This window comes from Danio rerio, chromosome 18 (genome assembly GCF_052040795.2).
Source record: "Danio rerio strain M-AB ecotype USA chromosome 18, GRCz13ab, whole genome shotgun sequence".
NCBI classification, from domain to species: domain Eukaryota; kingdom Metazoa; phylum Chordata; class Actinopteri; order Cypriniformes; family Danionidae; genus Danio; species Danio rerio.
The window spans coordinates 28,561,686-28,578,592 of NC_141038.1; the positions used below are offsets into that span (position 1 = coordinate 28,561,686).

Below are 16,907 nucleotides of genomic sequence, written 5' to 3' on the forward strand. Positions count from 1 at the left end.
CTTGTTTTTAGTAAATCTAGGATTGAAAACAAGATTCAAATTCAGCAAGAAACTTTAAAAATTAGATTTAAGCTATTTCTGCTCATGAATAAAAATAAGGGAGTGGAAATAGAAACGGTTTCTAAAATTGAAATTTTGTGCATCACAGATGAACAGGACAAAAACTCCTAATAACAAGGAAAAATGAATGCAAAAATGAATATGTGGTACCAAACTGTCTGGGCTGATATCTCAACAATAGGAATAATGCTTAAAAATGAACTCTTGGTTTCTCTCACAATTGTTACATTTGCAACAGGAAGAAAACAACAGTGCTATATTTACATCATAGTGTTTAACACCTAACACTGGACTGCACCAGCAGGGCATGCTGACATGCAAATCAACCCAGAAGTTGCTTTGTAGATAAATGCTCTGACAACACAGATCAAAGTAAAAAGAGGGCACAGCGGACACACAGACAGCCGCTCAACAGGAAGCCCACAGATCTTCTCCGTGACAAAGTATATGAATCTCTAAAAAAACATACTTAACCACCAAAGAGTGTTTTAATCTCACAAATCAAATATCAACTAATTATGAATAGAATTCAAGGTTATAGTCAATTATGTCTTCCATCTTAAAGGGATAGTTCACCTAAAAATAAAAAGGTATAAACTTTTTACAAGCGTTTCCAAACGGGTTTACTGTTTCTTTTTAGTTAAACACCAAAGGAGATATTTTAAAGAAAGCTTGAAACCCATTACCACTGACTTTCAACATTGTTTGCTTTTCCTACTATGGAAGTCAGTCTTTACGGGTTTTTGGCTTTCTTCAAAATATCTTTTGTGTTTTACAAAGCAATGAAACTGGAACCACTTGAGGGTGAGTACATAGAGAGTTAATGTGTATTTTAACACTATCCCTTTATTACCTTGCTGCTAATAAAAAGCCGATACCAGCATTGAAATGAAACACCATTATTTTTAAGACAAAGCTTGAATCAATTCCTTATATAAAGTAAATAAAACTGCCAGTTTACAAAAAAGTTACATAATATCTGCATGTTTACATTGACGCTGCTGAATTAGGTAAAGTTAAACACATTTACAATCAACTTCTTCAACTGATGTTAGCATCAGTCATCTCAGCCCTAGCGAACAACGTTCAGTGTAGTCAGTCAAAATAACTCAAACTTTTCCACTCACCCAAAAGTAATCTTTGAACTGCAACGCTGTCATTCTGAAGCCTGTTCACGGCAGAATGAATGAAAAGGACGTGAAAAGAAAACAAAAATCGAAATGAGGAAAAAAGAAAGAAAGAAAGAACACACAATACTCAGGAAACCAGTGTTTTGCAGCAAGCCCGTGGAGCTGAGGTTTGACTCAAATAAGGAAGCTCTTTCTCCTCTCAGTGACCACAAAGAATCTGCCTGACAGATATTCATTCATTTGAATATTAGTCAGGGCGACGCATCTGATACACAGGCATTGTGGAAACTGTAATGATTCAGTTTATAGGTGTCGAAAAGGCTCAGAGAAACAAAGCCATCTAATTCTAAACAGAGTTCAATTGCTTTTAACATCATTTATGAAATAGCAAGCTGGTGGCAGTTACATGAAGACATGGCAAGACATGCAGGTTTAAATTTCTTTTGACTCCAAACAGAAGCACAGGATGAAATGATGAAAGGATAAAAATTACAGCTTAGTGTAAATCTAAGAGTATAATACAGGTTAAAACTTTATTTAAATAGATAACTGCAGTGATAAGTGTACCACATCTGCCACACCAGCTAGCGGTTAGTGACTAGCTATCTATTTAAAAAAAAAAAAAAAAAAAAAAATATATATATATATATATATATATATATATATATATATATATATATATATATATATATATATATATATATATAATATATATATATTTATATTTATATATATATATATATATATATATATAATAAATGCAAGTACTAAGCAAATTATTTGTGTCACTCATCATGATTAATATAAATATTTTACCAATTATAAAATGTGAATGATAAAAATAAAATGATTAAAATTATTTGAAATATATTATAATTATTAGGCCAGTTATTAATAGCAATAGTATTACAACATGTAAGAGATTGTTTCTCCTCTGTTACCAACAAACAAATGAAAAGGGCCTCATGACCTTAAGGCAAGGGCGAAGAATTGGCATAGACGGGGACGTGTGGCCACCAATATCCACCAATGTCCCTACCAATAATTTAAATCAACTTCAAAATACAGTACTGCTCTGTCCATTCTTAATCTACATGTGCACCGCAATACTATTAACCAAGGCTGTGCAATTAATCAAAATTTTGTTTTAATTTTGGCCTCCATGATAATGAAAAACAATAATCGGGATAAAGCAGTTAAACTGCATCACACATCTCTCTAAATTCACAGTTTGTCAAATTTATAAGGGATTGTTATTTTTATTATTGTCATTTATAAGGGATTTATAAAGCATAAATAGTCCTCACTTTAGATTAGGTCACAAAACGGAACAAAGCTGAGTTAATAAAGCGTTTATTAACATACACATTAACTATTAGTATATGCCTGAATCATAAGAATTATAAATGTTGATTTGAATAGTTTATTAATCATTTACTAACTCATTCTGAATGATTTTTAAAAAACAACCAACTATGCTTAAATAACTGGTTTGTAAATAATGCAATACTTAATTTAATAATGAAAAATAAATCATTAACAAATTATGAAAGTACAATTATTAGGTACATTTTAAATGTGGTTATAAAAAGGGCCAGACAGAATCTGAGGACGTTTTTTGCTATTTCTGCAGAGAATTTTGGTAAAAATTTGTGGATTTCTGCGGAATTAGTTTGGGAGTATCATAACTAAAACCTTAATATATAAAATAAAAAAAATAATATCTTTTTAACTTTTATTTATTGTTTAAAATGCAAATCCAATTAGATTCACTTTATTTGGTAAATAAAGCAAGTGTGTCATATAATATATATAATATATAGTAAAACACAGAAAATAATACTGTACACACTGCATTGTACATAAATCAGATCAACATTTTCACATTATTCAATAAAATTACTGAAATTAATAAAAAAAAACTGAATAAATATAGATTTACACATATTTACTTAAGTAAATAAACAGAATTAATGATGGGCTAAAAATCTGCCGAATTCTGCGCGCGCAGATTCCAGGTGGGCCCAGTTTTAAGTCAAGAATACAGCATTTGTAGCTGCAGTTTTAAACTGCTTACTACTGTTTATTAATGTTGAATTAATGCTTAACAAATAATTAATTCAATATTTGCTAATTCTTCATAAATGGTTCATAGTGTGTAGTTATTATGAAGTGTTACCTTTTATTCTTGTTTTTAAAACTGTGAAACAGAATTTATGCTGTTCAATGAATGCGCTCTAGGTATGTTTGACCACACCAATGTCAATAGCAAATCTACGCCTTTGCCTTAAGGTCAACTTCACACTTTTTTTTAGATAATCATGCTGACACTACATACTTCAAAATTTTGCTTTGCAATCTGAAATAATGTGCACTTAGTGGAGAGAGAGAGAGTGCATATGATCAATCTTCTCTCTTACCTAATTGGCCGACTTTTGGTCAGCATCCAATTTTTTACAACAAAGTTAAGGGTATCTTACTGAACCATTGGAAGTTCAGAGGTGGGATAAGTGTGCATCATCTGGGATTCTTGGACACATGTGTTGGTTTTGTAATTTGAAGCAAAGATGAAACAATGCATATGTAAATACATATAAATGTTCATACGTTTAAAAAAAAATCTAAATATTAAAAACTTTCAAAGACTAAAGATGCTAATGACCCTTAAACATGTGAAAAGCATCCATTATTCATGATTATCGACCTTTTACTGTGATAATTGATATCAGCTGTGTGTACCAGCAATAAACAGCTGCATTGCTTAACTAGTTTGGTGTAGGGTCCATTATTTTTGCCTTCTCTTGTTGATTAGCACCACACTTGTCTCACTTGCAAATGCACAAAACCTTTTTGGTATGCTGAAACATTTTACATACTCAAAATTTGGTGTACTAAAAACTAAAAAAATTTGGCAGGGATTTTGTGAGACATTTGAAGTGATTTCGGTTTGAGACAGAGGAGGTCTCATGGGTTGCTGTGGTAGTTGGGGCTTGTCGCAAACTGAAGAGCGGGGTGGTGGTGGTGGTGGGGGTTGTTGGTTGGGGGTAATGGGGGCGTAGGGATGGGTGGAGCGGGGGCAATTCATGTGCACTGCACAGGTTGAGCTCTATGTGTGCACGTGCTTGTAGCCAATGTTAATGCTTGAAAGAATAAAAGACTTAGATGTATAGGAAGTACAGGCGTTTGTAGATACCACAAATGCTGAGGGGTGGGACATGTACGTAAGTATTTACAGCCTTTGCTCAGTAATTTGTCATTGCACCCTTGGCAGCAGTTACAGCCTCAAGTCTTTTTGAATATAATGCCACAGGCTTAGCACACGTCTTTGGGAAATTTTTTTTTTTTTGCCCATTCCTCTCAATCTCTATCATTTTGGATTGGAAGCGACAGTGTACAGCTATTTTCAGATCTCTCCAGAGATGTTCAATAGGATTTAAATCTGGGGTCTAGCTGTGCCACTTAAGGACATTCACAGAGTTGTTGTGAAGCCACTCCATTGATATTTTTTTGCGGTGTGCTTTGGGCCATTGTCCTGCTGGAAGATGAACCATCGCCCCAGTCTGAGGTCACAAGCACTCTGAAGCAGGTGTGTATTTAGGAACTTTGGAACTTTCAGCGCAGCAGAAAGTTTTCTGTAGCCTTCCCCAGCCTTGTGCCTTGAGACAATCCTGTCTTGTAGGTCTACACACAATTCCTTTGTCTCCATGCTTGGTTTGTGCTATGACATGCACTGTCAACCCTGGGACCCTATATAGACAAGTATATGCTTTTTAAAATCATGTCCAATCAACTGAATTTACCATAGGTGCACTAAAATTAAGGTGCTGAATAATCTCAAGAATGATCAGTGGAAACAGAATGTGCCTGAGCTCAATTTAGAGCTTCAGAGTAAAGGCAGTGAATACTTATGTACATGTGATTTTTCAGGTTTTTTATTTTTAATAAATTTGCAACAATTTAAAAAAAATATATATATTTTTAAATATAAATATATATATATTTTTTTTTTACAACGCCATTACAGGATACTGTGTGTGGAGTTTTGAGGAAATAAATTAATTGAATCAATTTTGGAATAAGACTGTAACATAAAAAATGTGGAAAAAGGATGCACTGTACATGTCTACAACAGTTCAAATTATCCTAATTACTTTTGCAGCTTTTGCTTTTACATCATAATGTAATGATTTATGTTTGTATCATTTGTCAAAATGGATAAATTAGACAGAACGTCATTTTAACAGTTGCAAAATGTTTGTCAAAACGCAACTTCACTTTGTACAAAAAATAGTAATGTCTAATAATTGCAATGTTTGGAGCGAGTTAATGAAACAATTCTAGATTGTTTGTATCAATACTGTGTGTGATAAGAAATGGGAACAATACAACGTTACCAGAGCTGTTACACTATGTAAATTTCATGTTTTATATTGGCTTAAGTAAAGTGCCCACAGTACTATTTGCAATGATACTGTGTGTTCTGGGAAGTAGGAACAATCCAATGTAACTAGAGTTGCAACACTATGCTTTTTATCATGTATTACCTATCATAAATGAAGGATCTTATTGGATCATGCATTTACTGTAAATGGTGGTTGGTTAAGTCCAATTACAGGAACAGGGCATTCCAATCCATGTTTGACTATTGAAACTATTGCATATAAATTAACTCATTTACAATGGGAGAATTATAGACCACTGTTCATGATAGTTAGTGTCTGTCTTTAAAGGTTCCCACCCATGAAGATTAGCACCACACTTGTCCTACTTGCATAAACACAAACGCCAACGAAAACTTTTTTGGTACAAAAAATTTGGGGCATTTTCAAAACAATTACAATTACAACTTTAACATGGTCTAAATTAACGGCAACTTTTATTAGCATTTTGCGCTTTACTAAAGGCCCAGTTTTCTTAAAAAAAAAAAAAAAAAAACACTTAAAAATCAAAAAAAAAATCACTAAATAAAATAATCACTAAAAGTAAACCTTCTTCATGGCACCATAAGAACTATTTATATATATATATATATATATATAAAAAAAAAAACTATTACAGTTCATCATGTGGCACGTGAAGCTGTCTTCCATAATCTGTCACTTCACTGTGCATGAATGTGTCTTGGTTTTTTAAAATCTCTGTCTCTGAGAGCCGATTATCCCCGTCTTGGTCCATTTCCTTAATTAGATGAAGGGCCTGTATTTATTTACAAAAATAAAAAATAAAACAACAACAATTAGAATTCTATTTGCTAAAGATGAAATAAAGTGCATTAGCAGACTGATGGGACATTGACTGACTTCTTCTCTTGCAGAGCCATAGCTGTTTGGAGCGACCCAGCGCAGCTGTTCATCCCTGTTGAGTTTTCCATCTTGATCCTGGTCATAGAGATCTTTAAAGCGCACCATCTCTTCAATCTCCCACTGCGACGGCTCGTCCTGCTCTTAAACACACACAAGCAGACTTATTCATGCATCATCATTGCTGAATGTTTCTCTCTCATTTTTGGGGTGCTTTTTTCCAAAGATGTTTTGCTGTAGTACTTTTCCACTAAATACAATGTAAATGTTGGTGTTCTACAGCCATTTGCAAGGTCAAAAGTCTTTAATCGCCAGCTGCCACAAATACATGATAGCTATCATCTGTAGGTGTTTTACTACATCCAAAGAAAACTATAGACTTTATGACATGACAATAAATGACAATGTATAAATGATATATATTAGCCCTTCAGAATTATTAGTCCTCCTGAATTATTAGCTCCCTTGTATATTTTTCATTCTGCATTATATTTTTCCCCAATACAAGATGACAGTACATAATATTTTACTACATATTTTTAAGATACTAGTATTCAGCTTGAAGTGCAATTTAAAGGCTGAACTAGGTTAATTTGGTTAACTACGCAAGTCAGGTTAATTAGCCAAATCATTGTATGACAGTGGTTTGTTCTGTAGACTATCAGAAAAAAAGCTTAAGGGGGCTAATAATATTGACTACTGTTAGACTCCCCAGAAAACCATAAAGCACTGTTTATTTATTTATTTTTGTTTGTAATTTATTATAATTTATGCAGATGCACTGCATAGAAAAAGACTTGATCATCCAAGTTGATAAAAAATAAATCTTTCCAAATAAAGCTATTTAAATCATCTGGTGAAATTGTATTCAATTCTGTAACTGCACATTGTCAGCTTTAATTCGAAGGTATTTACATCCAAATCAGGTGAACGGTGTAGGAATTACAACAGTTTGCATATGTGCCTCCCACTTGCTAAGGCTAAAAACTACTTGGACAGAACAATAATCATAAATCAAATGTTCAATTTTAAATACTTGGTTGCAAATCCTTTGCAGTCAATTACAGCCTAAGGTTTGAAAAGCATAGACCTCACCAGATGCTGGGTTTCATTCCTGGTGATGCACTGCCAGGTCTCTACAGCAACTGTCTTTAGTTCTTGCTTGTTCTTGTGGCATTTTTCCTTCAGTTTTGTCTTCAGCAAGTGAAATGGATGATTCTGGTCAGGTGATTTGACTTGGCCTTCGCATTACATTCCACTTCTTTCCCTTCAAAACCTCTTTGGTTGCTTTTGCAGTATGCTTTGGGTCATTTTCCATCTGCACTGTGAAGCACCATCCTGAAATACGTCACAATTTATCCTGCTGCTTTTGTCAGCAGTCACATCATCAATAAAAACAAGAGAACCAGTTCTATTGACAGCCATACATGCCCACGCCATGTCAGTACTACCACCATGCTTCACTGCTTAGTATCATGAGCAGTTGCTTTCCTTCTCCACACTTTTCCAATCACTCTGGTACAAATTGATCTTGATCTCACCTGTCCATAGGATGTTGTTCCAGCACTGTGAAGGCTTTTTTTAGAATTCTAGTCTGGCATTTCTATTTTTGAAGCTCACCAATGGTTTACATCTTGTGGTGAACCCTCTGTATTCTATCTGGTGTAGTTTTCTCTTGATTGTTGACTTTGACACACATACACCCACCTCCTGGAGAGTGTTCTTAATCTGTCCAACTGTTGTGAAGTGTGTTTTCTTCACAAGGGAAATAACTATTTGGTCAAGTATTTAGGAAGCCAATTGTCCAATTACTTTTGAACCCTTAACAAGTGGGAGGCACATATGCAAACTGTTGTAATTCCTACACCGTTCACCTGATTTGGATGTAAATACCCTCAAATTAAACATGACAGTCTGCAGTTAAAGCACATCTTGTTTGCGTCATTTCAAATGCATTGAGTGGGTGTATACAGCCAAAAATGTTAGAATTGTGTCGATGTCCAAGTATTTATGAACCTAACACTATATGTTCAGTTACATCTAGAAGTTAACATCTTTTGTTGCGGGGCAAAAATGCAGTAGATTAGACACTTTTTCGCGAACACTCCTTTACAACTAATAAATAAAATAAATTTTAAAAAACTGCTAAACTAACCTAGACTTGGAATCTACATTTTTCTGCTCTCTGGTGATTTGAAGTGTTTCTTTTATTCTCATTTGTAAGTCACTTTCAAAAGCGTCTGCTAAATGAAAGATGTCTATAAATTTCTAATGAATCAAAGTGCTAAATGGTAAAATATGGGTAAAATATAACATTATACTGTAATCCACATTATACTGGAACCATTTTCATTGTGTAGCAGTATTGGTCAATATTTAACTGTGCATGCTCAATTTCATTAATCATTTATTAATACCGTCAACCATAAATGTATTACTGTTAAACACTTCTCTAAATGAATAGGCATTTCTCATCCCTAAATTCATGTGTAGTGTTTAAAGTGAGTGTAATATTTCCTTTTTACTATAATATTATTAGTACTATTGGTTAGACAGTTTTGTGAAAATTTATATTAGCCATTTACTTGTTACCAAATATATTTTTGAAGAGTAAGTACAAAACGAGAATATTGGGAATCTTTTTTTTAATTACCTCAATACCTGCAATCAAACTATCCAATCAAATCGAAATTAGCAGTATAATGATTTACTACATTGATTACTATTGATCACATGATATTTATACCATTTGTTCTGAGATCTCCAATGAATTCACTCAAGCTGATGAATCCATCTTTATCCAAGTCATATTCAGAAAGCACATCTTCAATGGCAAAATCCTGGAGAAGATGCAAACACACATGCATAAATATTTCATCTGTACTCATATTTATGATTTACTCTAATGCTAATTTACACCTACAGCCATGTGGTCCACCTCAGATGGATGAGTAAATGCAAGGAACTCTGTTAGATTCAGACCAGCTGATCCATCCATGTTGGCAAAGTCAAAACGTCTTTTTTCCTTTGCATGGAGCTATGAGTGAATTAGATTTATAATATTAAATAAATAAATAAATTAATTAAATTAAAAAAGCTTTCAGTGCTTTTCCACACTGAAATGATTTTAAGATATAATTTAACATACAAATCTGAGAGATTCTTCCTCTGGGTCTTCAAGTACAGCGTCTCCATCCACTTCCACAGTATGACCGTGCATGACCATATTATATTCATCCCAAGATACCAAGCCATCATTGTTGGAGTCAAACTCTGGAAAGCGTTCCTCAGCATCGTCCAGCGCATATTTTCTGTACACCCTCTGTATCCATACTGTGATCTCCTCTAGAAAAGATGCATAAAAGGTTTTTGTTGTTGTTGCTGTTAGAACACACAATATTAATAACAGTTATTTTTTTATTCATATATTTATTTTACAGTACATTGGTGGTATTGCAATATATTTATTATTTTGAGCAATATAATTATTTTAACAAAAATCATCATTAAACTATACTATTAAAAAATAAGAATGTGGCCCATTATTATTATTATTATTAATAATAATATTAGAAAAAAATGGGGTGTATTTAACAAATTTTACTAACTAAATTTTAATTTTATAATAAAACGGCAATAATCTGTTTTATTTTCAGAGTATATACAGGAAACAGAGAGTGAAATTCAATTCCTTTTAAGACCTTTTATAAGACTCTTCCATACATTTTAAAACCTTAAAACCACTTTAGGTTTCAACCGGAAACACATGGTGAGATTTTAACTTACACTACATTTACTAAATATTAATGTAAGAAACTAATCTAAGACTAAAACAATATTTATACACTGAATAAAAATCTATCACGTCTAGCTAATTTAGCAGGTTGACACCTATAGAACTGCAGAAATAATGGTGTTGCCTTGGTTACTGCAGTAAACAAAACAGCATGATGTCAAATCTAGCAGGATTTGACACAAGTCCAAATGCACAGGTTAACATGAGTCTACAACTATGAAAAAACATGGTTTGACCAACTGATGAAATATAGTTTTGTCATCCAGAGTTATTGTGAGAAAATATTAGCAGGAGAGTTTGTATAAACATGGTAACGCGAGTACATGGAAACAACATATTACATTTGCCTATGGAAACAAATTAACATGAGTCCACAACCACGGCAAAGCATATTTTGACTAATAAAGATATTAAAAAAGACCATTTCATATGTAGTCCTGAATAGCTCAGTTAGATTACACTGATTAATACTCATGCTAAACCTTTTGACTACACGAGTTCGAATCCCGTTGATGACGTAAATTTTTTTTTTTTTTTAGATTAATTTTGGTTATATAATTTTCTGCTAAACAAATATCAAAATCAATAATGTTTACAATGACACTGACACCAAGTAATAAGAATCTTTATTTGGTATGGGCAAGTATTGTTGCTGTGTAAAAGTGACGAATCTGCAAATCTGCAATCGTGAATAGGTTACATCTGGAAACGAACACCAATTAACATGGTCACCAGTTACACCGTAACACCGGCGCTCATTTGAACAGAGTGCTGTCAACTCAAAACGAATATTGCTATTCGAAAAAGTAAAAACACTTTAATACTTAAGCACGTTAACAAGATCTAGGTATAAGCCGGTAGATTCATAAATATACACAGGCCACTTTCCTTTAAATACAAAAAAGATTTTATTGACTACAAACAAAACTAAAACGAGCACTCATACGCACACATATTCATATCGGTTTCAGACAAGTAATAAAAGAAAAAGAAGAGTTTAGGAGAGATGTGATGTAAAACCTAACCAAGTGTTTCAGACTGAGTAATTTATCACTTAACATTGCTAGTTCAGCAATGGATCTGGGGATGTAGTTGCGTTTCTTTGTGATGTGGTGAAATCCCTCTGTGGAGCTGGATTCCCACGTGAGTTTGCTGGTGGTTGGTTGGTCGTTGAAGGGACGTATCTGAGGCTGCTTATGAAGTGAAGTCCGGTAGTTTAAGTTTGAGATGGGAAAAACTGCAGTCGTGTTGACTGGTTTCATGGCGCAACCTAACTTTCTTAACTCGATGGAAAACAAAAGAAGAGTAAACGGAAGATGGGGAGTTTGAGTTTCAGGCTGGGCTCATCCCACTTTAGTGTCCATGTCTGGCTGGAATGGACCTGGAAAAGAGTTCTCCTGGAAGCGGAGCATCTCAACTCCTCAACAGTTGCTGCTGGTGGTTGCTTCACTGTTGGACTGGACTAGACTAGAGTTTTGGGGTGATTGGTTTTAACCATCAATGTTTCCGTTCCCTGATAGAACAGGATCAGTTAGGCATTGTCCACGGATCTGTGTGACCCATGTCAGCATATGCAGTTTTGGTGTGACTCACTTACATGAGCCATGGTGCTTAGAAATATAGTGTTAGGCATACATTTATAATACAAACATAATACATTTTACATATCTATAATATAAAGAAATGAAAGAAAGGGAAAGGGTTTCACTCATTCATCTCAAATAACATACACATAAGGGTACATTTGTGATAAATCAAAGTGTAATGGTTACGCATGATTAATGCATCGTTAACATATACAGGATTCAGAAGTCAAACAATAGAGCAATAAAATGACATTTGTTAAAAGTACGCTATCGTTGTTTTAAGGATGATTTGATGAACTTTAATGTTTGGTGAGATTTTCAAATTTTATAAAGGATTTGAGTTTTCTGTTTATGACCAAAGTCTGTCAATTTTCTGTCTTGCATGGGAGTTGAATACCCCATTTTCTGAGGTCAAACATAAGCTCTTTGTCAAGAAAAGGTTTCTTAAGATCAGTTACCCATTCATCTTAAGCTAACTTGATCAGGATAGTGAGTCCAAATAATTGATGATGAATCAATCATGAGGGCAAAAGCCTCAAGACATCCACTTCCTGTTCTGTACTGCAACAAATGTGGTCTGACCTTTGGTCAGAAACCAAAATGGCTCTTAATCAAGGTGATTCTGATCGCAGGTGTCGACTCGGTTATGAGTCTGAAAAATGAGCTTCCATGTAGTGTGTAACACAGATCTAAGTGAAGATGAATATCCAGCTAAGACTTAAATCTGAAAGTGGACAGTTTTTAAAACTATTGATTCATCTAAAAAAATAAGAGTCGACTCATAGTGGTTAGAATGAATCATCTTCATAACAAGTCTTTAGCCGTTTCGGCGTGACGTGACTACGAAACATAGTTGTTATGGGCGCAAACCCGGGAAAAATTAAACCTGCGCCCCGCCCACTAACACAGCCGCGAAGACAAACAGATCCTGAAGTCATAAGTCAAAAAGACGCTGTGCTTACCTGAATATTATTGGAAGTGTGAGGGGAAATAATTGATTCAGCGGTCTACACGCTTACAGTTAGGGCTATGCAATAAAACGAAATTCGATTTCGATTTTGGCTTTTAACGATTATGAAAATCCATTAATCGAGATAAACGATTATTCCATCACGTACCGCCCCCTATCCAGTTGTACACGTGATTTATGTCCCTTTTAAAAGTAGGGATAAAAAGGGGCTTGACTCCCTTATGAGATGTCTAGTCGAGGTTAAGAGCTGGCTTTCGTCAAATTTTTTAAATTTCAATGAAGAAAAAACTGAGCTGGTCTGGTTTGGCAATCCTAACCCTCTGCATTTATCAGGTTTTGGTGAGCTTATTAGGTTGTTAGAAACTTAGGATTTCAATTCGACAGTGATCTGAAATTTAACAAACAAGTAAATACAGTTGTTAAATCCAGTTTTTTTCATTTACGACTTGTGGCAAAAGTAAAGTCGTTTCTCTCTTTAAATGACCTTGAGAAGGTGATCCATGCTTTTATTTTGGGAAGACTTGACTATTGCAATTCTCTGTATGTGGGTATTAGTCAAAATGCCCTAAACAGATTGCAATTAGTACAAAATGCGGCTGCGAGACTTCTGACAGGGACTGGCAAGTTCGAGCACATATCCCCAGTTCTTTCCTCTCTGGGCTGGCTGCCTGTTAGGTCAAGAATTGATTTTAAACTATTAATCTTTGTTTTTAAATCCTTAAACAATCTGGCACCATCTTACTTATCAGACCTGCTACATGTATACAAACCTGGTAGGTCATTAAGGGCTTCTGATGAATTTATTCTATCTATGCCAAGGTCCCGGTGTAAGCAAAGTGGGGATCGGGCTTTTGCTGTTGTCGCCCCAAAACTCTGGAACGGACTTCCGCCCCACATCAGACATGCTCCAACTCTACCTGTTTTTAAAAAGCTTTTTAAATGTTTTTAAATGTTTGAAACACCATCTTTGTTCTTTAGTATTTGAGCCTTTTTAATGTTGAGGGGTTTGCCTTATGTTTTAATTGTTATTTATGTGATGTAAATTTTATTTTTAGTATTGATTGTGTTCAGCACTTTGGGTTGTAAAAAATGTGCTATATAAATAAACTAAACTAAACTAAACTAACCGCGTGGCAGGGGATGGGATCTTTGGGCAAAGCAGAATACAGGTAAGCCCTGAGAACATATAACACTTCACGCAAGAGGTGCCACAGCAATATTTGCAAATACAAATTATCTAAGTTACAGCTGAGAAGGCAGAAAAGCTCAGTCACGGAAATCAAGCTCAGTAAATGATGTGCATGATATCGGTTTCATTTTCACTAAGTGCCGTTTATACTTCCCGTGCAGGGGGTTATGATGGTCACGGGGTTATCGCACAGGCCCGTCCGCCGGGGGCTTGACAAACCGCGCTGGGCATTTGTCTTGCGCTGGGCATTTGTCTTGCGCTGGGCATTTGTCTTGCGCTGGGCATTTGTCTTGCGCTGGGCATTTGTCTAACGCTGGGCATTTGTCTAACGCTGGGCATTTGTCTAACGCTGGGCAGTTGTCTCGCGCTGGGCATTTGTCTCGCGCTGGGCATTTGTCTCGCGCTGGGCATTTGTCTCGCGCTGGGCATTTGTCTAGCACTGGGTATTTGTCTTGCGCTGAACGCTGTCGACCAATCCCAACAGGCTGTCATCGGTCCAATCAGCGCAGATTAACTTACAATCACGGTCCAAAAACAAGTACAGCCTAATGTATGTTACAGAAAAAAATTAAACACAAATTTAAAAAGAAAAATCAAGAGAAGAATTTTTTTTTTCCTTGAAATTTTGTAGGTTGTATTTTTTTTTTGCAATATTTAGCTTGAATTTAATTGTATTATCTTTCAATTTCTAAATATGTTTGGTGACTAAAATATTATTTTAATAAAAATGTCTTTTTAATAAATTTGTTTGGTTTAAATGCACCAAAATACATTGCCTATATTCACTAAGAAATGGAGAAAAAAAAATTATTTTCAAAATAGGGTGAACTCAGTTATGCTGAGCACTGTATATATACATACACACATTTTAAATTGCAATCAGTAACACTGCATTTTTGACTAAATAAATGCAACTGTGATAAGTGGAAAATTAAAATATATTTAAAAAAAAAAAACATTGAAGTAAAACTTGAAAGCACAGATCAGGCATGTTTCATGTGTATGTGTGAATAAACATATCAAGTGATGCAGATTGCAGAACTGACCTGGAGTCAGATATTTATCAGAGTTGGTGTCAATCTTCTTCACTATCTCCACCAGCCGCTTGCGCTGCTCAGATGGACTGAGTTTCTGTATTTCATCTTTGTCCTGAAAGTCAGTAATAGGCAGCTTGTAAATTAAACTGTATCACTTAATATAAAGTTATGAAGAATCATAGAGAGATGGTACTGTACCTCAGAGCCAAGGAATGTATTTGCATTATGTTCATGGTTATGTTTGAACACATGATCCTCTCTGTTTCCAACAGCTCCTGATACATAAGCCACCAGCAATAAGAGAAAGGTGTATCTGATCTTTAAACCTGATGAACACAAACACAAAGCAAACGTTAAAACGATGACCCCGAGAGCCCTCTTGTGATAATTATTACACATTTTCATGTTAACGATACTGACGGTAAGTGCAGTCTATAAAAACAATTCACATATCCATAACACATCCATCTTTCCTTTTAGGGAATGTCGATTATTTGCTAATCTGCTGTTGTGGGAAGACTACGAATGTTTCTGAATTGAAAATGCACGAAACACGTCCAAATAGCGTAAAGCTAACAGCTAATTGTCTGTTTACTTTAGGCAACTGCAAGAATAGCTAATTAAATGTGTTTAAGGAGCAAAACTCTTACTTTTGAAAGGTGGATTGCTTAAGTTTTCAGCTGAGCTTGTTGCCATGGTGCACATCGGTCATCTTCTGGACTCTCTTCTGCGCTTCGGTCATCTACTGGACATGTGTTACTGCCGCCTGCAGGACTGGATGAGTCAGAGTCTCTTTAGTAGGTGAATCAGGGACCATTGTTTCTTAAAGGAAAATAGTTTTTTGAAAATAGGCTCACTTTGCAACTCCTCTAAAGTTAAACAGATTTTTAGCTCAGCTTTTTGGTTTTTAGCTTAGTATAGTTTCAGTGAATTGGATTAGATCATTAGCATATCACTCAAAAATGACCAAAGAGTTTCAATCCTTTTTCTATTTAAAGCTTGACTTTTTTGTAGTTATATTGTGTGTGCTAAATCCTACAGAAATCGAAGATTTGCTTTTTTCTATTTTCATTCTGGCATAATAATCAAGGCTGTTTGCTACCGTACCATGGTTGCAGCTGGTGCAATGAATATGCTTTACCTAAAAAGGCACTTTGATATTAAGCAGCACCTGAAGATAGTGCTCAGCTTGGTAAAAGTGTTAATTTTTTATTATACAAATCCTAATACAGATTATTAAATACTTATAAAAATAATCCAATATTTCATTAAAAGAAATGGGTAAAAATAGGAAAATATATATTTAAATAATTAACTAAAAAATGCAATTTAAATGAATAAACTAAACAATTGTATTATAAAATAATACAATTGGGTAATCATGTAATTATTACAATAGAAAAAAATATTTGTTTAAAACTTTTATTTAAATTCAGCCTTCAGAAATAAAAATGTAATTAAAATAATAATAAATTAAATAAATAAATATAATTAATAATAATCAAATAATAATAATCAAATAATTTTATAAACCTTTAGGATGTTTTTTTTTAATTACCTTTAATTCCAATAAAATATAAGGGTTTCATTACCTTGACTTATTTTAATTTTAGTTTATAATAGTTTTATTAGATTTTTTATTATTCTGTAATAATTATTTCATAACATGATCATTATTTCATTATAATAGGTATAATCAATTTCTTTAAGGAGCAGCTCGAAATGAAAAGCATCAGTTTGCAAAAGCAAAAGTTTGGGGTCAGTTTTTTTTTTTTTTTTTTACATATTTTTTTAAAGAATCTAAAAAATTGTAAAATATTTATTACAATTTTAAATAAC

At 34.1% G+C, this 16,907-nt stretch overlaps 2 protein-coding genes across 8 annotated transcripts in view; both read right to left on the bottom strand.

The window, feature by feature from the left end:
* Positions 1 to 4,937, bottom strand: part of pstpip1a (proline-serine-threonine phosphatase interacting protein 1a) — a 33,007-nt gene extending 28,070 nt beyond the window's left edge. For 4 of the 6 annotated variants that reach the window (XR_015514419.1, XR_015514418.1, XR_015514420.1 and 1 more), the window contains exon 1: positions 1,188 to 1,456. Coding sequence is in view for 2 of the 6 variants with exons in the window: in XM_087292557.1 (XP_087148683.1) it covers positions 1,188 to 1,220 (33 nt within the window). In the remaining 4 variants the exon portion in view is untranslated. 6 annotated transcript variants of the gene reach the window in all.
* Positions 4,938 to 5,100: 163 nt separating this feature from the next.
* rcn2 (reticulocalbin 2) lies at positions 5,101 to 15,787 on the bottom strand. Of its 2 annotated transcripts, none has more exon segments than NM_001030263.2 (8): positions 5,101 to 6,386; positions 6,491 to 6,633; positions 9,237 to 9,330; positions 9,414 to 9,527; positions 9,639 to 9,835; positions 15,078 to 15,180; positions 15,267 to 15,394; positions 15,719 to 15,787. In NM_001030263.2, coding segments are annotated over 8 exon segments (969 nt in total). In that variant the 5' UTR covers positions 15,765 to 15,787; the 3' UTR covers positions 5,101 to 6,242.
* Positions 15,788 to 16,907: the final 1,120 nt, after the last annotated feature.